The following is a 24,345-nucleotide window of genomic DNA, read 5'->3' as shown; positions in this document are numbered from 1 at the left end:
TTGCGTGTGTTCAGGCGAGAGCGCACAGCATGAATGGGCAAAGCTGAAAAACAGCTCACATTTTCATTTCTCAATGGAAGAACCAGAGTGGTCACTTGGGCAGAGTCACATAGTGATCAGAAGCCTGGAAACATGAACCTGGAGGTGGAAAACAGTGCAAAGCACAGGACTTTAGGTCTATAGCTCTTTGTGTAGATACATATTTTAAAAATGCTTGTTCCAACGTTGCTGAGGTCTTCGGCGTTAGGTATGTGTCTTTTCAAGGAAAATGTTACAGAGAACTGTGAGTTCTTTTTGCTTGTTTGTAGTTTCTAGTTTTTCTACACCAAACATATGTTTGTTTTATAATTGAGTTTGTGAACGTGGACTTTTAGCTGCATTTAATAGGAGATGTTTACTCATTTTTATTCTAGAAGCAGTCCAGGAGTTGTTTTGCATTACAAAACATCTTCTACCTTCCCTAGTTCCTCACTCTGGAATGGCCTAATTGTTGGAAAATTTCAAGCAGACTTTGGGCTATTTCTGTATGACTATACCAAGTGAACATGGGAGATAGTATATAATCATCTATACTCCAAAGGAGTAGGTAAAAAAAATATGATTACTGTGGAAATGGCTAGTATTCTCTTAGAAAAATGATCAGATTATATGTTTGCCTCTTATCTGGACTTGATCCAGCTAGCATTCCAGGGAGGGCACTCAAAGTATCACACAACTGGCTCTTCTGCTCTGCTGTGGTGTAATAGCCTCACTCTGCATTCATTTCACAATCTGGGATCATTATCCCAGCTCCGTGTGAATCAGTTCCTCATCACTGATGGTCTGAATTGCTGCCAACTCAAGTCACATTTTCTGCATCATTTAGCAGAGAGGATAGCATTTTTTAAAAGTCGGAAAACTCAGGCGAATCTTCCACAGCCTGGGTTTGTCCTCAAAAGGTGCTCTGGAGCAGGAGCTGCCTCTGGAACTCAATGTCTTGTGCAGATTGATTGACGATGTTACTGACCTATAGATCAAAGGACTGTCTATTCCAATTCATCACTTTCTAAGGGAGTTTCTCTCAACATGAGAGTCCATTTTCTCTTGAGAGGCGAAAACTGCGTCTTTTGAAAGCAGCTTCTATTGTTTCCTTTGTAGCACAATAATTACATCCTTAGTTTCCGTGGAGATAATCAAGAAACCCAGGCAGTCTCTGAGATTTCACAGTGTGTTTGGAGAGAAAGTTCCATGACTTTTAATTATGATCCTTTACCACCAAAATGTACCTATATGGTAAATTACAGTAACTCTCCTGCTTTCCATTAGTGGGGATTATTTGTTCATGTTTAAGCACAAAGAAGAATGCTAGATTTAAAATTCCAAATCCCAGCGCTGCATTTTTATGCCACCAACATTTTAAAAGTAAATTGGTTGGAAAATGAAGTTCTGGCATAGGATGCAAATTCCTCTAATGTATCTGGCCTTCTTTTAATCATTTATGAGCATCATGGGAAGATGTTTATGTAGATTAAATACCACAGAGATCTAAGGAACTATATTTATTTGATCCTAACTAATATTTGGCCATAAATAGATAATCACACCATGTTCTGATTTTCTAATGTTAAGCAATTAAACAGCTAGCAGCTGCTGGCCAGAAAACATGAAGCTTTGCCAAGTTGTTACATGTAAGTTTGCAGGAGATTTAGGCTATATTAGAATTATTGTAAAATCTGTGGACATCCATATACCTTAGGAAAATTGTGTTATTAATGAACAATTATTGATTATCTGCTTGATAGTGTTAAAATTCATGCTACATTATCCCTGATAGTTATGTGATAGATTGTGCTTGTGATCTATTAAACACATCAGTAAGTCTTTCTAATAATCTGCATTAAAATGTTTTATATTCAAATGACACTGTAGACAGTAAGATGCAGTGGTAATGAGGAATTAGTTTAAAATAAGAGCATTCTTAAACTTTTACAATCAATTCCTATTGAAAGTTTTCAAATGAACAATTACAATCATAAACAGTGAAATCCACTTTACATACAGATCCAGAGCATCTAGACTAGTGCTTCCAGAATTGTATAGATCATCGGGACTATTGAGAGGATCCATAGGGGAAAATAGCTGGAGGTGACTTCCAGAGTTGATTCAGTAGTTTAAAGGCAGGGACCACACATTTAGTGCCTAATGATTTCTCAGATGTCTTTGTTCCTGCTGACCCGCAGATCCCCGTAGTGAAGTGTACAAGATCTAGATCAGTCTCAGTTCATGTTGTCCTTATTTGTGGAATGAATAAATGATAGAGGAAAAAAAGGACAAAGCATGTGCATGAACAAATTTATTCATGTGTGAGAGCTTTAGTTCTCTGGTAAAAAATATTGATGTGAAAAATAGTGTCGTTGTTTCTGTATTATATGTATGAACATGTTAAAGATCGTTCAAAGCCTGTCATGTGCGTCAAAAATAGATAAGGTACATTTTGAGCAGTTATTACTGCAGCTTTCATGGGTTTTGCATCTGGACAGGGCTTCTTTGGCTTGTATCTTTCTAGTCTTTTTTGTGTTCAAAAGGAATCTCTCCATGGTAAGTCTAGCTGTAAGAGAGCTTAACTTTGAATCACTCCTGATGTGTTTATGTCTGGTAGTTTTAAAAATGAAAACTTTAGGGCCCGGCGGCGTGGCCTAGCGGCTAAAGTCCTCGCCTTGAAAGCCCCGGGATCCCATATGGGCGCCGGTTCTAATCCCGGCAGCTCCACTTCCCATCCAGCTCCCTGCTTGTGGCCTGGGAAGGCAGTTGAGGACGGCCCAATGCACTGGGACACTGCACCCGCGTGGGAGACCCGGAAGAGGTTCCAGGTTCCTGGCTTCGGATCGGCGCGCATCGGCCCGTTGCGGCTCACTTGGGGAGTGAATCATCGGACGGAAGATCTTCCTCTCTGTCTCTCCTCTGTATATATCTGGCTGTAATAAAATGAATAAATCTTTAAAAAAAAATGAAAACTTTATAAGCCTTTTAAACACTATTTATATTTTTTCTTATGTGAAAGAGAGAGTAATTTTCCATTTGTGGATTTTTCCCCAAATGTCCGTGACATCCATCACCAGGAGAAAACCAGAAGCCTGAACTCCCACCTGGATAGCAGGGACCCAAGTGCTTAAGCTACCGTTTGCACATTATCAAGAAGCTAGGATGGAACACGGGTGGGACTTGGACCTAGGCTCTGAAAAGTGAGATGTGCGTGTCCCAAAAGGCATCTTCAGGGCTGGACCAAACACCCATCTTATTAGCATTTTAAATCAGTTGTATTTGTTCCAAACATCCTCAAAAGAATATTCCTGCAGTTTTTAAAATTTCAAAATCCCAGTAATACAGGCCTCCTAAACTGTGTAGTTTATAATAATTTGTTTCCAATGATTTTAGCTATCGTATTATAACTGTGGAGTAGAAGGTGGTGAAGAACTCGCATTTACTTTTAACATATTGGTTACTCATTACTATGTCAATGAATTCCATAATGATGTAAATTTTTGCTGATGGTATGTTGGAGCTTTTAATTGATTGGGATGATACTCTGCTGGCTCTGTCTTCAGACCACAGAGGGTATACCTAAGAAGCCGTTGAACTTGACTGGACAATAAGATGCTGGACTCTATGTTTGGTATATGCTTGCAATGGGGGAATCTCAACTGAACTCGAACTGTGGTTATGCAATAAGGTGGAGGAATCCACCGTGGTGGGAGGGTTTGGGGAGGGGTTGGGGAGAATCCAAGTACCTATGTTACTGTGTCACATAATACAATGTAATTAATGAATTAAAAATAATAAATAAAGAAAAAAAAGAAAAATATATATAACTGTGGAGTACTTTAAAAACTTCAAGGTAGTAAGAAAGCATTTCTGGGTGAAGTGTTAGTAAGGATTTTTAGTCATTTTCTTCGATGGCTGCTGGGAAAACAGTTGTTGAGTGCTCCTGGAGTTGGAACAAGAATTCCCCTTTGACCCAGAGAAATGGGGATGGACCTACAGACTGTCTACTAAGACACAAATAACCACCAAGCAGTGAAAGCCATCAAAGGCCAGATAGATAACCCTAACATGTCCTTAGTTATTCGTGTATGAGAAACCGATCTGGGTACAAGGCTAGACCCCAATGAACATGTTGAAAAAGCATGGAAGTCTGAGGGTATATGCAAAGCCTTCTCCACGAGGACTGGACACTGTAGACACTGTTTATCTCGCCTGCGCTAATGCTAACAGCATTATCTTGACTCAGCTCACTTCTGGGACAAAAGAAAGCTGATAGAAGGTTAGAAAAAAAGTCCTGTAGAGCTCCACCAACTGATGTCGATAATGCATTGTATCCTGCTGGATATCACAGGAAAGTGGAGTTCCTAGCAATACAAATTAAGAATTTAAAGATAAGTTTAATGAAGCATGAGATTGTGATATAATTTCACAACAGCTTCCCAGAAGACTTTCTAATTCAGAAGGAAAAAACAAGATAATGTAGTGGAATAACCTGGTAGACACCACTTTTATTACATGACCAAAGTGAATCAGTAATAATTACTGCATAAAAACCCTGTGCTGCTTAATAAGACAATGAGAAAAGAAAAGCATCATTTTGTGGCATTCCTAATAAAATGCATGACATGAATCTAATAGTGAGGTAGCATCAGACAAATTCAAACTGAGGAGCAGTCAATAAAATACTTACAGTCCTCAGAAGTATCATGATCATGAAAGTCAAGATTGAATGAGATTGGGCCCAGCGCGGTAGCCTAGTGGCTAAAGTCCTTGCCTTGAACACGCCAGGATCCCATATGGGTGCCAGTTCTAATCCCAGAAGCCCTGCTTCCCATCCAGCTTCCTGCCTGTGGCCTGGGAAATCAGTCGAGGACGGCCCAAAGCCTTAGAACTCTGCACCCGTGTGGGAGACCCGGAGAAAGCTCCTGGCTCCTGGCTTCAGATTGGCTCAGCTCTGGCTGTTGTGGTCAGCTGCGGAGTGAATCAATGGATGGAAGATTTTCCTTTCTGTCTCTCCCTCTCTCTATGTATCTGACTTTCCAATAAAAATAAATAAAATCTTAAAAAAGGATTGAGATGTGACAGCAGAAGGCAGTGTATTTTAATAAATGTACTTTTTTTAAGATTTAAATTAATAAATTTTTTTTCATGGATCTTTAACTTTATTTATTATCAGCTAAAAATTAATAAATTTTTAAGAATTCAATTCATGTAAATTTTAATTGCTTAATAAATCAATGGAAATGTAATGTCACAGAGCTCACAAATATATGCCAACTAAAGCAAAAAATTGATTGCATTAGTTTCAACTGTAGAATTACCCTCTATTTAAAATTAGAAGTAAAGACAGTTCAATTAGTAATTCTTTATCCAGTGGAATGATTTTTTCCCATAGAAATTAGCTGGAATAGAAACAAGAGTATCAGAAATATAAACTTGAATATAAGCTTCCCCTTACCAATAGTGCCTGCCAGTGGTCTTAACTAAAATAAATGCTAGCAGAATGTTGCAGCGAAATTTTTTTGCCTTTTTAAGATTTTAATACTCATTACAGAATTTTGTTTGTAAGGCAGGCTAAGTTAAATATATCTATCATGGTAGCAATAATCATTTCAGTTCTGAGCATTTACTGAAATTTACTAATATGACAGACAGCAGTTTCGGGCTCCATCGAACTGAATTCCCCATCGCTCTTCTGAGAACTGTCTAAAGAACCTTCATATACTTGCCTGTTTTGTTGGCCATGTTTCCCATACATGGGTGCACTACATTTTACTACCTTCCTTGTTATTCAAACATAAATTCATTGATCTGTTTGCTTCATAAATCGAAGAGAATTGATCAGTGCTAATAAGCTTGGCCCACCCGGGGAGGGCCTCTCCTAGGGGAAGACATTGCAACTAAAGCAGGAAGAGTGAAAGGGAACCAGCCAATGTAGAGAAGGGGGTGAAGAGTACAGACAAGGATGTGGCGAATGCAAAGGCACGGAGAACAAAAGATGAGGACAGGTAGGGTGGGGTGAAAGGGAGAGTAAGAGGAGCCATTGTCTCGTGTCAAGCACTGTAATAGTGACTTTCACTGTATTATATCACCAACAAGTGGTGTGCCAAAAGATGAGGACAGGTAGGGTGGGGTGAAAGGGAGAGTAAGAGGAGCCATTGTCTCGTGTCAAGCACTGTAATAGTGACTTTCACTGTATTATATCACCAACAAGTGGTGTGCCAAAAGATGAGGACAGGTAGGGTGGGGTGAAAGGGAGAGTAAGAGGAGCCATTGTCTCGTGTCAAGCACTGTAATAGTGACTTTCACTGTATTATATCACCAACAAGTGGTGTGCCAAAAGATGAGGACAGGTAGGGTGGGGTGAAAGGGAGAGTAAGAGGAGCCATTGTCTCGTGTCAAGCACTGTAATAGTGACTTTCACTGTATTATATCACCAACAAGTGGTGTGCCAAAAGATGAGGACAGGTAGGGTGGGGTGAAAGGGAGAGTAAGAGGAGCCATTGTCTCGTGTCAAGCACTGTAATAGTGACTTTCACTGTATTATATCACTGAAGCCTTACAGCAATGTTATGATGTTGCTCATAGTGTTGGACCTCTGTGTTTACATGATGATGTTGAAGAGGGGAGGGAAAGGGGGAAGCGGAGAGAGGACGAGAGAAGAGAGAAAAGAAGCTGCTAAAACTTACTCTGAAAGAGGAAATAACTTTCCAACACTGAAAAAAAAAAAACCTGGAATAACATGGAGATAGACAGAGACTCAGTCATCAAAGATATTTAGGCCTCGGGGGAGAGGGGATTCTCATCATGCTCACTGAGGAATTGAACTAGGATGTTTTTCCCAATAGTGAGATTCTGTCATGGGTAAGCTCTGATCAGAGGCCAGGAAAACCATCTTTGAGCACATTTGATTTAGCAGAACGTGTAATGAAATGCTGGTGCCAGGCATAGGTGAAGGAGCATGTAAGCCCAGACAGGATTTTGTTACCTCACTGTCTTCTCGATAGGATTGACATTCTGGCTTGTGATAAAAAGGAGAGCCTTGCCCTGCCTCAACGAACATGTACTCAGCCCTTTCCTTTTCAAACCAATTCTTGGCACTCCAGGGAAATGATAACACACCTGTGTATATTCCAAGTTGCCAGTAATTCTCATTATGTTAATTTCTTTGCCCATAGATTTTATGTTTTCTGGATCCCAGAGCTCACTAAAGGAAAATGCATTATTGTACTTTCAGATCTAAATGTGTTACTAAGATAGTAACTATGGCAATTAGCATACCCATAGGCTCAGAAGGTCAGTGTTGAATTTAGAAATATGAGATATTTGTGATCAGCATTGATTTTATGACTACCTGGTAGGGTCTCAGACTGCACCCATGAATAAGGAATCAGAAAACTGATTTATATAACACAGCTTTGAATTAGACATTTATACAATCCATATGATTCAACCATTTCAATTAGATTTTAGGTCCAGAAGATTTCTTCCTTCTAGTTTCTTAGAGTCCTACAAATTGAAATCACAATGAATTAGTTGTAGAGAAACATTTTATTTCATCAACAGATCAATTATTATAGAGCTGTGGTCCAGGGTCAACCTCTTTGAAACTGGCAAAATTTTAGACATCTCTAACAAAGGGTAGGAATGTCTTCCTATACTTTCTTTTAGTCTCATTGCTGCTTAGCATCACACCTACCATTGAAGACAACATATTTTTGTTGCATATCTTTTGGTATTACTAGTATAAGTTTATGAAAGTTTATTTTGAGCAGTGAAAAAAATGAGGTTTTGAAGACTTTTCCTAATATGATTTTGTCTTAAACACCTTTTGGAAACGTGATGATTATTACTGAGTAGTGTCATGTGTGATAACATATAGCTTTTGCGTTAACCAGAGCAAGACAAAGAGAAACTTGTTCTTGTGCAAGTGTGTTGTTAGCTTTTACCTTGTTTTTAACTTGAATGATTCCTTCGTATTAATTGGTCAAAGTATCTAAATTAGGTTTTATGTCTGGATCCCCAAACTTTTTATTTTGTTTTGTTTTGTTGTTTTTGTTTTAACTGGAAAGCAGATATACAGAGAAAGAGATACAGAGAGAAAGATCTTCTATAATGGCTGCAATGGCTGGAGCTGAGTGATTTGAAGCCAGAAGCCAGGAGCTTCTTCCAAATTTCCCACATGGGCACAGGGTCCCAAGGCTTTGAACCACCCTGTAGTGCTTTCCCAGGCCCCAGGCAGGGAGCTGGATGCAAAGTAGAGCCATCTGGACATGAACCAGCAGCCATCTGAGATCCCTGTGGGTGCAGGGTGAGGTTTAGCCTTTACGCTATTATTCCAGGCCCCCCAAACTTTCACATATTTAACTTAAGTTGATTTCAAAGCACTTACCTCTTGCCCTCCTTAGAGCGTTTGCAATTTCTCAAGGGTGTTGATCCCAGTTACTGCTTCTCTTCCCTTGTCTCAATTTCCTGACACATCATCTCTGTGCAATTGTACAGAGACAGACTACTCATCCAGAAAGAGACTGTTTAAATCTGTTGTTACTGAATAGAATGTTATGGACTCTCACAGGGTCGGGTAAGTAGACATAATGAAGATTGAATCCACACAACCGCATCTTCTTTTTAACACAACAATTACATGATTTATCAGTATTTTATTTAGGTTAGATTATTTATTTATTTATTTGGAGATGGAGACAGAGAAAGATCAATCTTCTGTCTGCTTGTTCACTCCCCAAATGCCCACAACAGTTGGAACATACTTTTTCCGGAAAAAGCTGCATTCAGTAGATTTATATTTTGACAGAATCAGTGGATAACACAAAATGTAGAATTCCTAGAAGTGGCAGTGTATTCGTTGCTGCCATAATGGATCCGTAGTCTGTTATTTGGTCCTTAAACCACCGACGTGCATCTCGGAGCTCTGATGTAAGAGTGTTTCGTGATAAGCATGTACACAGAGGAGGAACCCATGGTTCTTCCTAAGAATTAAGACACAGTCTTAGTCTTCTTAAATTTCTGTTTAAATTTTATTCCACTTCCTGGTCTCCAGTAATTACTGTTCTACTCTTTGCTATATTCAGATAAATTGTTTTCAATTTCACCCATGAGAAAAAAAATGCAGATTTTTCCTTCAGTACCTTACTTACCTCACTTAATATAGTGGATTCAGTTTCATTCATTTTGCCCAAAACACGAGGACTTCATTCTTCTTGTGGATGAATAAAACTCTACTGTACATATGTAACACATTTTCTTTCTTTCTTTTCTTCCTTTTTGAAAATTTTATGAAGCAGTTCTGTAGACTGAGGGATTTTCCCCTCACTCCTTCCCCAAATCCTCTCCTCCCACTGATATCCCCTATCTCATTACAATAGTATAGTCATTCAGAAACAGTCATAGGCGCAACATTCTGCTATTTAAGTGTATCCTGACACTGTAGGTATGGAGAATCGTAGAGTCCAGCATCCTATTGTCAAGGTATACCTAACAGTTCCATTCGGAGTCCATATTTGATTTGGAAGTAGAAATACATACTGCAGTTGAAAAGTAAAACCAATATGATCATCTCAATAGGTGTACAAAAGGTGTTTTAAAAAATCTAACGCCACTTCATGCTAAAAACCCTAATCAAGGTAGGCATAGAAGGAACACCCTGGAACACAATCAAAGCAGTATATGAAAAATCCAACACCAGCATCATGCTAAATGGGGAAAGACTGGGAGCTTTTCCACTAAGATCTGTAACTAGACAAGGATGTCCACATTCACCACTGCTGCTGTTCGACGCGGTATTGGAAGTCCTTGCCAGAGCTATTAGGCAAAAAAAAAAAAAAAAAAAAAAAAAAAGAAACTAAAGGAATTCAAATTGGAACCAAGGAATTAAGATTATCCCTGTTTGCAGATGACATGATTCTTTATATAGCAGAACCAAAAGACTCAAGCGAGAGACTAGTGGAACTCATAAAAGAATTTGGCAGGGTAACAGAATACAAACAGCGTACATAAATGGATGGTGCTAGTATACACAGATAACTTCACGGCTGAGAAAGAACTTGTAAGTATAATCCCCTTTAAAATTGTACAGAGGAATCTTAACACCTTGGAATTAACCTAACCAAAGATGTGAAAGAACTCTATGATGAAAATTATAAAACATTATAAAAAGAGATAGAAGACATTAAAAGATGGAGAAATTTACCATATCTCTGGATTTGCAGGATCCACAACATAAAATGTCCATATTACCAAAAGCAATGTACAGATTCAATGCAATCCCAATCAAAATGCCAACATCCTTCTCAGAAATAGAAAAGACACACAATACAGGTATGATGGTGTGTCACTGGCAGGGACCTGTGTGTGTCTGTTGCACTGCAGTTTCTTTGCTAAATTACCTTGAGTCATCAATGAATAAGCAAAGAAAGGTAAAGCTGATTATCACAGAAGAGTTTGCAATGAACCTAAGGCAACTTTTAGAGCTGTTCTACAAGGTAAGATCTTTATTACCGAAGCTTAGGAGTAAGTTCAGGATGATTTGTTGGTTTATTGGAGAATTTATTCGTTCTGTGTTTTCTCCCTTGTTAATAACAATAAGATTGCAGCGGGTGGGAGGAATGAGACAAAGTAAATCTAACTCTTCTCTCTATTCCATAAATTGTTTGCCTCCCCTTTGCTGCAGGCAATTAGCTAATAGTTGAGAAAGCCTCTATTTAACCTGCCTGGGTTACATTCATTCTGAATCCTGAACATTGAAATACAGTGGACTCATTAAGGCCAAGTCCTGCAAATAAAAGGGCATCAAATTAATCACAGAGCTACCTAATTTGTGAGCCTTTTATCTGTTTAGAAGTAGTGGCTTGATGATGAGTTATAGGGCCTTAAGAATTTATTTAATATTTGGATGTTAAACCTAACAATAGGGCCTGACACAATGGCTAAATCCTCACCTTACAAGTGCCAGGATCCCATAGGGGTGCCAGTTCATGTCCCGGCTGCCCTGCTTCCCATCCAGCTCCCTGCTTGTGGTCTGGAAAAGAAGTAGAGGATGGCCCAAAGTTTTGGGACCCTACACTGCGTGGGAGACCCGGAAGAAGCTGTTGGCTTTAGATCAGCTCCGATCTTACAGTTGCAGCCAATTGGGGAGTGAACTTTCTCTCTCTAATTCTAATCTGCCTTTCCAATAAAAATAAATAAATCTTTAAATAAATTTAAATCCATCCATAATAACGAAGACAAAAAGGGACAATAGCAATTTTTTACTTTGTCCTTCATTTGCATAATTTAGCTACTTCCACTCCAAATATTAAAAATCCTGTTAGTATATTTTTATTCATCCTCTCTTTACTTTCCATCTTAGTTTTTCACAATCCATATCTTTGCATTGGTCCAAATGGAGGTGACATTTCACAATACAATGTTTTTAAAATTATGCTCCCATCCAGGACTTTTGAGGATGGTTCCTATGGATACCTTACATTAGAGTTCTTCCTCATTCAGCATTTCCTTAATCCTGAGATGCCTGTCTCTGAGCCTCTTACTCTTCAAAGCTTCAGTAGACACCACAACCACCCCCACACCAGCCTAGGCAATGTATTTATTCTTTGTCACCCTTTCCATCTCTCTCTGTATAATTTTTTTTAGATGTTATTGGCCTGTCCGTGTTGTCTCAACATTTCCTACACAAACTGCGCCATGAGTTTGCTCACACAAAGATCACTCAACAGGCTTGTACTCAGTTTCTTCTGTGTCTGACAAAATCAGATGTTCCTTTAATGCCCAAATGACCGTGCTTGTCCTATCCAGTGGGCTTTCTTTCGATTCATGTCCTCCTTTAGGCACTTACATACTTATTTATCAAACCCTAATCTTTTATATAATGTAACAATAAACTAGCAAGCAACAGGCTAACTTAGACTCATGTATATCCCCTACAAAGGCTAGGATTGTTCTCCATTTCTCTTAAAATAGGAGGTATATAGCATGCAAATACTGAGTGCCTTAACTTGGTGCACAAAGACTATTTCTCAATTTGTTTCTGCTGTGTGCCAGAGTCTGATAATAGCATAGATGAAATAGACAAGTTAATAGACAAAATATGTACATTCTAGTAAGTACTCTTGTAAAGGCAAGCACAGGAAATAATATCGCAGGAGTGATACTAATTCAGGTGAGTCAATGAATGGAAGAATGAATAATTTATGGAAGTTCTCTGGCTCTCTTTTTGCATACTCTGAAGTCTTCCATATGGAAAAATCAGCTGATAGACATCAGCTGAAGCTAGTCAGTGTCCTAATTGCTTCCTTCCTAATTTTGTCTAATGGCACCAAGGTGGATACAGAACAGTTCTGTTGAAGTAGGTCCACGCGTTGTCTCAGATGCGTCATCCTGGGCTATAGCTACTATGTGAAATTTACTCTCTAGTTGCCATGCTAAAACCTTGAAATTGGGAATTTAAACACTATTTAAGCATAAAACTAATCAATGTATCTGTTATCTGTGTTTTATTTATATGCACATCCACTCCTGGAGATTTGAAACCACCTCTCTCTCAGAGCCTTTTGGAATACATCAAATTCTAATTGTTATGTACATAAAAATGTATTTTAGTTATTCTAATCACTTTTATCATTTAATTATTAAAAACTAAGGAGGAATCTTGAGCCTGCGTTATTCTAGTAACTGTTTTTAATCTAAGTCCACAATCATTGTAATCCCATGTACTTGCAAGGTAACCAATTACTCAAAATTAATATCCTGTCAGATTACAATGCACACAGAGTTCAGACATGAGGCCTTAACATCTTTGAGCAGTTTAGTAGGAACTGTTCATCTCATTCTCATTACCTAATAACAGTCAAATGAGATCCGTAGTTGAATTTAGAAATATTTCTCATTCACCCATTCATTTTCTTATTTTTTCGTCTTTGTGATTTCACATATAATTCCATTGCTTAAGCTCATAAAACAAGCCATCTTCATTTTTTGTTTGTTTGCTTCAAGTATTCAGTCAATGTTTATTGAGCATCTACTAGGAGCTAATCTTTATAAAAAGGGATATGGAAACAATAAAACAGATTTCACTAATATGTTAATAAGGAAATATAAAATAAGGATGGCCTTTGAAAGAAACCAGGGCAGGAAGTCTGTTTTGTACAGGGTACTCAGAGAAAGACTGTCAAGGGAGTTATACTTGAGCAAAGACCTCAAATACTGAAGTGGTAAAAGGAAACTCTGGAGCATGGTTGAGCTCAGGGGAAGCCCTCCAGGAAGAGATGGCAGCAGGAACCACAGCTCCCACTGCTACAGTAACAGAACTGAAGCTGGTGTGGCTACATTAGGACCCAACACAGAGTGGTAGCAAATGAGTGTGAGCAGTAACATTGTACAGCATCTGTCAGCTGTAGTGAAAAGATGCATTTATTTTTAATAAGCTGGAAAGTTACTGAAATGTGAGCCAAACAGTATCTTAAAAAACTAATTTAGTTACTGAATTGCCTTTTATTGTTTGACAAATTAACATAAAGTTAGTGGCTTAAAGCAATAAATCTGCAATCTCTTACCTTCCATGGGATGCAAATTGGAGAGAGGGGACACTTGAGTTGGCTTCTCCAATCAGATTCAGGGTCTCACATATCAGAATGTGTCATTTAAAGCATGATGCCTTGCTCTAACTTCATTCCGATTTTTGGCATGATTCAGTTCTTGGGGGCTGGAGAACTGAGGTCATGGTGTTTCTATTTGCTTTGGCTATAACCCTGGAGACACTCATAGCTCCTGGAGGTGCTTCACAGCTATGTCACCCCTTCCCAAACCTGTTCTACAAAGCCAGCAGGAGTATCTCTCCCAATTTGTACTTCTCTACAGTTTACTAAAATAAAACCTTTTAAAACATGACAGATTCACAGCAGGAACTCTGCAATCACCTTCACTTTCAAATGTAATGTGATCAAACAATCACTTTCCCTTGGCATGCCCTCAAGCAGGTCCTGCATGCCCTCAAGCAGAAGGAATTATTCAAGGCAGGTGCAAATCTCATAATTCCATTTATTACCTAAGTGGAGAACAGCATCATGGAAGGAACAAAAGATGAAGCTATAAACCAATTGGAAAGCACTGTAGATGTCTAACCCAAGTCAAATGTGGATATGCATCTCCTGGGGTCGGACCCAGATGTAAACTCTGACATCATCAGACGGTGGTGGAGGCCTGACACTCCCATGTCCTGGGTGATGGCAGTGCTGCTTGTTAAGGCAAGGTGTAGACAAACAATGATGGCAGCTTGGGTTACAGTGTTAATGACAAAGCTGAGAAATGATCCAATTAGGGATATCTTTTGAAGACAGATCTATAAGAGTCATCCGGATGCCATCTAAGATTACAGGGCGACAAAGGTTGCAGGAAGATTCTATTTCAGAGCAGAAGTTAGAAGTTCGGTCATCTGTAACATGCAGTCTAAGATGCCATTAGAACTCAAGTGAAAAAGACCATCCCATGGAAAATAGGCTTATACATCACAAGCAGTGGGACCAAAGACTTAAAGTTTAAAGTGTCTGTGCACAATGCTGTGACTCTTCCCAGGAGTGCTTGGAATGTATAGCACTGTATTTAAAATGTAAGTTTGTTGACACATGCTACAGTTGGTCTCTCCTTTCCTTGCACTGATATTAGTAAGAATAAGCAGTACCTTCTTGTTCCCATGCTGAAGTTCCTTCCAAGAGAAACCAACAAAATATTACTCAAAGCATTAAAGCTATTCCTAGAAGCCAAAATGTGCAGCACTGCATATTTAAGGCTCTTTTATACTCAAACACTCTCTAGGGACAGAGCTAGACTTTTAAAGATGTTTTCAGCAGTCATTGATTCTGGAAGAGCCTCACTATGACATACATCACTTCACTTGCCCTATTTAGCCAGTTGGATAATGTGACTAATTATTCTTTCTGTCCAGAGGTAAATCGTGCAAAGTTAGCTTTCTCACATTATGAGACGTGCTCATTAGCTTGAGCTTGCACAGAATTCGTGATCATTGATGGGTGGGGATGCCAGCAGCAGAGAGGGCAGGGGGAGGAGTAGCACTATGCTCCTAAATCTATTGTGAAATGTATGTAATTTGTTCATTTTAGTAAGAAAAAGAGAAAAACACTCACTGCTCATTGTCTCTCTTATCACAAAAAGGAGATATAGACAAGCGTGACAGTGAAAGGCATTTATGTGTAATTGAGCTGTCTTACGTCTTAATCATATAAAATCTTGGCTATACCCATATGAATATTCAAAAGCGAACAAAGCACTAAGCTGTCACTTTGCCCTTTCTAGTGGTGGCTGTGAAAATATTGAAGTTTAAGAAAAGTTTAAGAGTTGTACTCTCACAATTTCGACTACTTTCCATACAATGCTTAGAAGATATTTTCTATGCGAATATTATGATTTTCAAAAAGTCATTGTTTTCATTTTTGCACCAAAATAAATTATCTTTTAATTCCATTTCCCAACACTTTTGAAAGTATGCTTGTATTTATTTATTTAAACTGTGAGAAATTTATTTTTCTCCTGGTGAGGGAGAAAAATAAAGAGAATTCTACAATTTTATAAATATGTAGAATAAAATACAGAGAGAAAATGAGAATGCTACCTTCTCATGATTTACTCCCCCGATGCCCACAACGGCTGCGTCTCTGACAGCCAAAAAAGTGAACCTGGTAATTCAGTTCAGGTCTCCCATGTGGGTGGTGGCAAGAACTCAATGATCTGAATGGCCAACAGTGCCTTCCAGGGTTTTCATGTTAACAGGAAGCAAGAGTCAGGAGCTAGTGTCAGGATGACTAAAATCCAGGCACTCTGACGTGGGATGCTAGAGCCACGCCCAGTAATGAAACTAATAGCATGTAACTGCTGTTAGCTGGGTTGGGGAGTAAGAAAGAAAACATCAAGTGAATATAATTATGAGAGATGGTTTATGTTTCAGGCAGGCCTGAAATAAGGCAACTTAGGGTAGTTTTCATTTAGAAGACTGCTCATTCTTTGAAACAGGTGAAAATTCTACTTATAGATTTACTTATTTTTGCTGTTAAAGCTTTGTAGGAACTCTGGGCTAGGACTCTGGTCTTGGACCTTATATGACTATGAGACTGTTTTGCTAGTTTCTAAGAATGTGATGCCTTGTTGAACACTAGGCGTGGCGTGGTTGTTTCACAGGCCTCTATTGATAGTCTCGTGTTGAAATTCAGAATCTAAATCTGGGCATAACTTTCTGGTGAATCAGTTCAGATAATCCAATCGTGTTCTATTTTTAAGTACCGTATTAACTACACAATGATATAGAACTTAGCATGTTAAGTATGTAAAGTAAAACATGTATGCAAAGTATGTAAGTATAGCATATAAACTATGGCAGCTTATGAAACTAATCTCCTACTCTTTCTTTTTCCTAGGAGCATTGAATCAAAAAAATTGGGGAAAGAAATATCCAATGTGCAACAGCCCTAAACAATCTCCTATCAATATTGATGAAGATCTTACACAAGTAAATGTGAATCTTAAGAAACTTAAATTTCAGGGTTGGGATAAAACATCTTTGGAAAACACATTCATTCATAACACTGGAAAAACAGGTAACATATTTACATTCTCTGTGCCTTTGATATTTGAGAGTGCCTTGAATATGTTTAATTTAATTTCATTTTTCTTTGCCTAATGTACTGTTTGACTTTTGTTAAACCATAGGTAGAGGTCTTTATATAGAGTGAAGAAAAGTGGAAGTTTGGATAATATTTTGAAAAATTGTACCAAAACTAAAATGGCCAGTGTTGGTATGTCATGTTTTCCAGCATTGTGGAAATACTGATGCCACCACAAGAACAGGTGTTAAAGATACTGAAATTTAATGACTCTATCACTAATCACTCTCTTGGTCAATCAGTATTTCCTTTTTTGGGGAATCACGATCTGATCTTTTCTTCTCAGTCCATGCTATATGCAATATTTGGATATGGAAAAAGCAATCAACTGTAATGAAATTTAAGAAAGTCAGACATTGATATTTCTCTAGAGAAAATTCAAAAAATCACCCTTTAAATGCTTGAGACTAAAAAATAATGTGTAAAATATAATACAATCATTTTCAGTAAATTGGACAGAATAATATTCAGAGTGGCACCTTTCCATTTGATATTATGTTTTAAACAAAGCTGTGTACCACAAAGTTATGAGGAAGCACAGGACAAACAGTAGGAAAAATACTTACAATGATAATCGCAGCCCTTTAGGAGTGGTTTCATTATTAGTGAATTTCTTCTTGATTTTTCAGACTTAGGTAATAATCGTCACTTGAGTGTAATAATTTAATTTCAAATCCCGTGACAGTAAGGAATTTATGAGTGTCTGCTTTGTAATAAGCCCATAGTTAGTATTGTTGAATGCATGATTAAGAAAGTTATTACATGTGATGTTATTAAACAATGAAAGAACAGCATTTCAAATCCTCTAAGAACTTATTAACTACAATGGTATTTGTTTGCTGTCTTCAGTGTGACATTTAATGCATGCACACAACACGTACGGATCAAAACAGAGTAATTAGCACTTCTCTACCTTTAATATTACTTTATGATTGGCGGCTTAGAGCTTCTGTCTGCCACTTATTCAGAGAAATGCATGAGGAGTCTGGGGAACTGTAGTTTCATATCTGTGTTCTGCAATGCTAGGAACTGCACCTCTCATCTGATTTTGATTTGGTACCTGTTATTTAACCTCCCTCCAGCCTCTAGAAATAAGTCTTCTATATTCAAATCAAAGCATCCTTTTTATCTCCCCCTTGTAAGGAGAATGTGCAGCATTTGCCTTGTTGCGTCTGACTTAGCATCGTATCCTTCGCTTTACGTTATATCCTGCAGCTCCATTCACTTTGCCACAGCTGAGAGTTCCTTGTTTTCTCTATCTGAACAGTGATCTGTTATTTATATACACTCTATTTTCTTAATCCATTCATCTAATGGTGCCTCCTTTGGTTGGTTCCATAGCTTGCCCCTTTTAACAATGCTGCTACAGACATAGTGCAGTTGATATCCCTTTGATACAACACATTTTTGTATTTTAGATATATCCCCGGTGATAGGACTACTGCATCATGTGGCAGGCGATCATTTTCATTATTAGAGTTGAAGAGTTACAAAGGTGGACCTAAGGATCAAGTGATTAATATGTGTGAAATCATTAATGTATAGCTTGGTACATTATAAGTGGTAAACAACTATTGATTGTCATTAGTGCCATTACTGTTGCTGTGATTGTCATGATTGTTTTTCATGATTAATGTAAGTTTATATCCTTACCTGGGTGATCAATCTGTTGGATTTAGTCTCTAATGCCAACTGAGATGTCTGTGTGATCGTAGAACAAAAGCTGTCAGAATGTAATTGAGAGATGTCGGCATTTTGCGTTAGAACCATTATTCCCCAGGTGACTCATGGAATAGTTATTCACCATCTGCTGTGAGACTCAGCTAAGGGCACTGAAGATTCTAATGGTTTCCAAGGAGGGTTCAAACATAAGCTAAGACTCTTAACGCATGAATGGATTTCACATCTTCCTTGTCACAGATTAAAACACATGATTCTGGAGTTTGATGCAACCTGAGGTGAGGCTTTAAGGAATAAGGAAACAGAAGAAAAACAGAAGCTAGATGAGGAGTAAAAAGGGGGTTGGAGGAGAAAGGTGGAGCTTCTCAGAGAAAGTCTTTTCTTCACATTCTTCTGTTTCTCCTTCCTTTACTCTCCCGTCATGACCATCACACAGCTTAGGGCAGCCGGACTTTGGAAGAATAAAAGTCCAGGAATGCCAGACAAGCAGAGCTCCTGGACTGGCTCTCAGCTGCTGGTGATCATACAATCACTAGCTTAGTTCATGTTGGTGGCAATAAGAAACAATGGGTAGATTGTACTGAGCTTCCAAGCAGGGAGTTCAATAAAAGTTTAAATGTTTTTGAATGGACTGTTTTCCTAACAATAGGAAATAGAGTTGAATTTTGTAACTTTCTTAGCAACCTACTTGAGCTTCTATTTTTTTGTTTTTTTGTTTGTTTGTTTTGGTTTTTAGTGGAAGTTAATCTCACAAATGACTACCGCCTCAGTGGAGGAGTTTCAGACACGGTGTTTAAAGCCAGTAAGATAACATTTCACTGGGGGAAGTGCAATGCGTCATCGGATGGATCCGAACATAGTCTAGAAGGACAAAAATTTCCACTTGAGGTAAGTCAGTGGTTCCACTCATTACAAACTCATTTTGTAAGATGATCCACTTTTAATTCAAATTTGTATCTTTCTGGTCATATTTTAATTACTTGGTTAATATTGGCCTTTCTCATTAGTAAAACTTTGTTTAAGACTCCTGTCAGATTTTTCACTCTCCGGTAACATAACACGTGATCAATAAATATTGATTGGAAGGTGAATGAGGCAGCCAGTGCAGAGGCCGTACGCACATACCTCATACGGGCACCAGTTCTATGTCCAGCTGTCCACTTCTGATCCAGCTCCTAGGCTATGGATGCTGCTCCCAAAGGAGGATGGCTCAGATCCTTGGGCCTCTTCATTCACATGGGAAACCTAAAAGAATCTCCTAACTCCTGGCGATGGACCAGCTCAACTCCAGTCCTTGCCACCATTTGGAGCGTGAACCAGCAAATGGAAGAGCTCTCTCTTTCTCTTTCTCTCTCCTTTTTCTGTAAATATGTCTTTATAATTTTTTTTTAAAAATTGAAACAAAGTAAATGAAGGAGGGGGGAGTGAAGGGTGGGGGAAATGAGAAGGACTTCATGAATGTACTGGACAACATTTTGAAACATGAACACTTTCCAATCTTAAAATTTGTAAAAACAAAAAATAATAACGAGTGTGTAGTGAAATAAAAATGTTCATCAGTGTCTGAAGAGACTGTAAAGGTAGACATTCTAAGAAATAGTTTGCTTGTTTTCATTAGGAACTTTATTCTCAAAACCATCATCTTATTTTGTGGTAATTTAGTCTAATCATGAATATGTTAAGAAATGTATGTGCAAAGGTTTATATACAATAATAAAATGTTAAATAGTTATAAAATACATTATGATTAATACATTGTTATAAGTCCTATTAAACTGATGTTTTGAATGAAATATTTATATTTAAAAAGCTCACTGTAATATATTAATGTTCTTAAAAGAAGAATGTAAAATATGGGCCCAGTGTTGTAGCCTAGTGGATGAAGTCCTGGCCTTGCATGCACCAGGATCCCAAATGGACGCCAGTTCTAATCCCGGTAGCCCCGCTTCCCATCCAGCTCCCTGCTTGTGGCCTAGGAAAGCAGTCGAGGACGGCCCAAAGCCTTAGAACTCTGCACCTGCGTGGGAGACCCAGAAGAAGCGCCTGGCTCCTGGCTTCCAATTGGCTCAGCTCCAGACCCATTGCAACCACTTGAGGAGTGAATCAGTGGATGGAAGATCTTCCTCTTTGTCTCTCCTCCTCTCTGTATATCTGACTTTCCAATAAAAATAAATAAAATCTTAATATTTTAAAAATAAAAAAGAAGGTACAGTAGTATAACCAAATTTGTAAACTGTGAAACCTAATTAAATGTGATTGAGAGTCAAATCTGAGTCAAATAGACTTGGTTGAGTCCTGCCTCCCAGTTGTTGTTAGCTAGATGAGTTGACGTTATACACGTTATTTAACTTACCAAGCTTTCCATTTCTCTCTTATGGAATTGATTTGAGACTAGTAACACCTTTTCTTTGTGAAACTTCTTTGGGAATTACAAAGCAGATTGAACTTTTGCTCTGATAAAATTAAGAAAATGATAATAGTTATTTTCTCTGGACAATGACATCATGGGTGCCTCTTATTCTTTCAAAGTTTCCATATTGGAGCTGAATGTCATAATGCATCCATCATGTTTGGGCTGCCCATGCCATGAGTAGAGTTCTGGTTTGAACCCTGGTGTCACCATTTCAATCAGCTTCCTGCTTAATGTGTCCTGAAAGGCAGCAGATGGCAGGTCAAATACTTGGGCTCATTGCACCAATAGAGGCCCTGGTTAAGTTCTGGCCTTTGGACCTCACCCTGAATCCGCTATGGCTGTTGCAGGCATTTGAGGCGAGAACCAGCACGTGAATGATTCTCTCTCTCTCTTCCACTGCTTCTCTCACCCTCTCTCTGTCCTCTGCCTCTCAAGGAGGTTTATTATTTCAAATTTTCTCAGTTCAGCGGTTTTATCAGTGTGTTTGTGAAATAAGTTGTTATTCTAATTGCATGCACGATTGTGCAAAAAGAACTCAAGGAGCAGCCTTGCCTTGTTCTTTCTGCTGGCTTCCCACTTCCCACAAGCAAATGTTCTCAATTCTGCCCCCTGAAGGATGTGGCAGGTTAAAAACAAGCAAACAAACAAACAAACAAACAAACAAAAACTAACCTCACCAGTATGTCTTATTTGGCTTCTTTTCATTTATGATGTCTCTATGCATCTGAAAGAGATCAACATATAGATAAACAAAAGCAATCTTTCAACTGCTGATTCACTCCCCAAGCACCTGCAACAGTCGAGTCTGCCCAGGGGAAGCCAGGATCCATTCATTCCACCAGGGTTATTCCCAACATCTTAAGCCATCACCTGCGTCCTCCTGGGGTGGCTTTACCTCAAAACCGGAATGAGAGGTAGTCACCAGGCACTGAAATTTGGAATGTGGATATGTCCCAGTAGCTTCTTCAATGTTGCCCCAAACACCTGGCCCATTCCTTGGATTTTTAATAACTTACTTTTTTATCTCCAATCTTAATGCCTTTCAGACCCCACCCACTCTCCTCTTCACCCCTGTTAGCTGCACCACATCAGTGGCTTTTGAGTATCCCGGTGACACCCCACAGTCCCTGCTGGAGTGGCCCTCATCCTTCCCTCCAGCCACACGTCTCCTCTCTCCCCTTGCATGTCTCCAGCTGCAATCACAACCCCCACATCTTTCCTTTCTTACTAATACCATTTCCAGGCTACGGCCTCTGACTTGAGCACTTGCCCGTCTCTTCTGCCTTTTCACCTGGGTGACACATCTCGTTCGGGGCTCAGCTTAGCAATCTTCCTGAAAGGGCGCCTATGGCAGGAGCAACTGCCATCACATTCCGTTCCTTCGTCAGAGCCCTGATCTCCCGCTGCTGTCCTCAAAGGTTCTGTACTTCTGCATGAATTACTCATCTAGTAACTGGCTGAACTGCCTGGACTCTAAACCCAACATCTGAAAAGCACCCAGTTATATGTGGGAGTAGAGGTTGTTGCAGAGAGAAATGTAGACTAAAGTGGGAATTAACAAGGTTTAAACCTCATAGAAGAAAAGTAATAATTAGAATATGAAAGTTTGGGTATTTGAGGTAAAAATAAAGAATTATTGAGAATTTCAATATTAACTGAACGCAGTATACCCAACAATGCTAAATATAAAACCAACAGGAAAGGCATATAAACTATGAAAAAGTGAATTCTGTGTTTGAAAGAATTCCAGAAAAAAACTTAAGAAAATCTTTTTAGCTTCTTGCATTTGATAACTGCTTTAGTAAATTATTACTGCAATGTCTGTTAGTAATCTCGGCTGTGATATCTGTCCTAGATGCCTAACTTTGTGATGACCTGTTGATTGATGGACGATAAATTATATTCAGTGTAGCTGAGTATGCCTGAAGTGGATGAAATATTATGAAAATATATAGAATTTAGAAGTATATGCTTGATAGGATTTTTCAAGTAGGATATATTTAAATTGGTCAGTTGTTTCATTAGGTGTTCATTTCATATACTCTTTTCATTTACTAAATATTGTAAGGCTTTAGGTAGATTGAAACTCTCATTCTTACATTTAATAGATGCAGATCTACTGCTTTGATGCGGGCCGATTTTCCAGTTTTGAGGAAGCAGTTAAAGGAAAAGGCAAATTAAGAGCTTTGTCCATTTTATTTGAGGTAATTATTATACATACATTTGATGATATCTTAGTTTCTGTTTTAATCACATAAAATATTGATGTGAAGTATCAAGACAGTTGAGGGTGCTTTAAAAATTCTTGGGAAGGTGGAGTTAATATGTTAATCTGAAGCAAAATGTTTGCAGATCTATGCATAGTGGCTTCAAAATACACATCTTTCATAACTTTTTGGAAATTTCGTGTACTTTCTAACAGTGAACCCCTCGGTGGGGTGACAGTTGCAAGGCATTTTTTAGAAAATGGCCTTTTGGTGTGTATGGCGGGATTGGGTAGGTCTCTTCTAAACGGAACAAATTTTTGGCAAGTATACAGATTTAAATATTTATATATGCAAAGCTTGATAATTACAGAGTAGTGGGTGTGAATCGCAGCATTTTAAAGTTTATTTTTCTTGGTAGAAAATACTAAGAGTCATCTGATTTTTGTCTATTTTATTTGTTTTTACCTGGCTGTGTTATTTTCCTACAATGAAAAAAATAGTATGAGTTTGGGAGATGGTATGTCCGAATATTTAAAATGGAACTCATTACCATGTATATATTTTATTGAGCACTTAATCAAGAATTTTACCCTGTTTTTAGAATGTCATCCTTCTCAACAGGTTGGGATGGAAGATAACCTCGAGTACAAGACGATTATTGACGGAGTCGAGAGTGTCAGCCGCTTTGGTAAGCTGCTTGCAGAAACATTTTTTTTCAAGATTATTTTTTGGATACAATATGATGAAAATCACTTGTCCTAAAATGTAAAAAAGAATACAATTTAAAAAGGAGCAATCTCTCACTTTTTACACTATTGAGAACAGTTTCTCAAAAAAAAAAAAAGTGAGAATCCTAAAATATTAACTTAAAAAGAGAAAGGTGAAGTTTTCTAAATTTATTTATGAAAATTATCTCTAATTACACCATGCACGTAAGATGTCTTAACTGTTCTGTTTCTCTGTTGTACAAACCTAATCTGCGATCAGTCGATTTTATAGAAACCGTATGTCAAAGTGAAAAAGCACTGCTACTGACATGGAAATTCATCCCCTAGCAGTTTCCTTTGATAAGTCTTTGCTTCATCAATAGGACAATATGAGATTTTTGGTGAAAAGTGTGTGCTTGCGTACAGTTTGATGCTGTTTCACCTACTCTCTCATGAATCCTGCAATTTATCACAGCAAATGCTTTTGGCAACACTGAACAGAGCCTGTGAATCCGTTATTATTCTTATTTCATTTGTACTAGGCTCCCCCACAAAAGGTAGTAATACAGCCCTGAGTCATCAATAAAATGAAGATTATTCCTCTCTGGAAAGCTACAAAATTTGAAAGCAGA

General features: G+C 38.3%; 1 protein-coding gene across 1 annotated transcript in view; it reads left to right on the top strand.

The window, feature by feature from the left end:
• PTPRZ1 (protein tyrosine phosphatase receptor type Z1) overlaps positions 1-24,345 on the top strand; it is a 120,389-nt gene that overhangs the window by 43,589 nt on the left and 52,455 nt on the right. The window contains exons 3-6 of the mRNA XM_058654948.1: positions 16,461-16,640; positions 19,123-19,274; positions 22,908-23,003; positions 23,628-23,694. Of these exons, the coding sequence (XP_058510931.1) occupies positions 16,461-16,640; positions 19,123-19,274; positions 22,908-23,003; positions 23,628-23,694 (495 nt within the window). The remainder of the gene's footprint in view (positions 1-16,460; positions 16,641-19,122; positions 19,275-22,907; positions 23,004-23,627; positions 23,695-24,345) is intronic.

The sequence above is a fragment of the Ochotona princeps genome, chromosome 25 (assembly GCF_030435755.1).
Source record: "Ochotona princeps isolate mOchPri1 chromosome 25, mOchPri1.hap1, whole genome shotgun sequence".
NCBI lineage: Eukaryota > Metazoa > Chordata > Mammalia > Lagomorpha > Ochotonidae > Ochotona > Ochotona princeps.
This window is presented reverse-complemented; position numbering and strand designations above follow the sequence as displayed.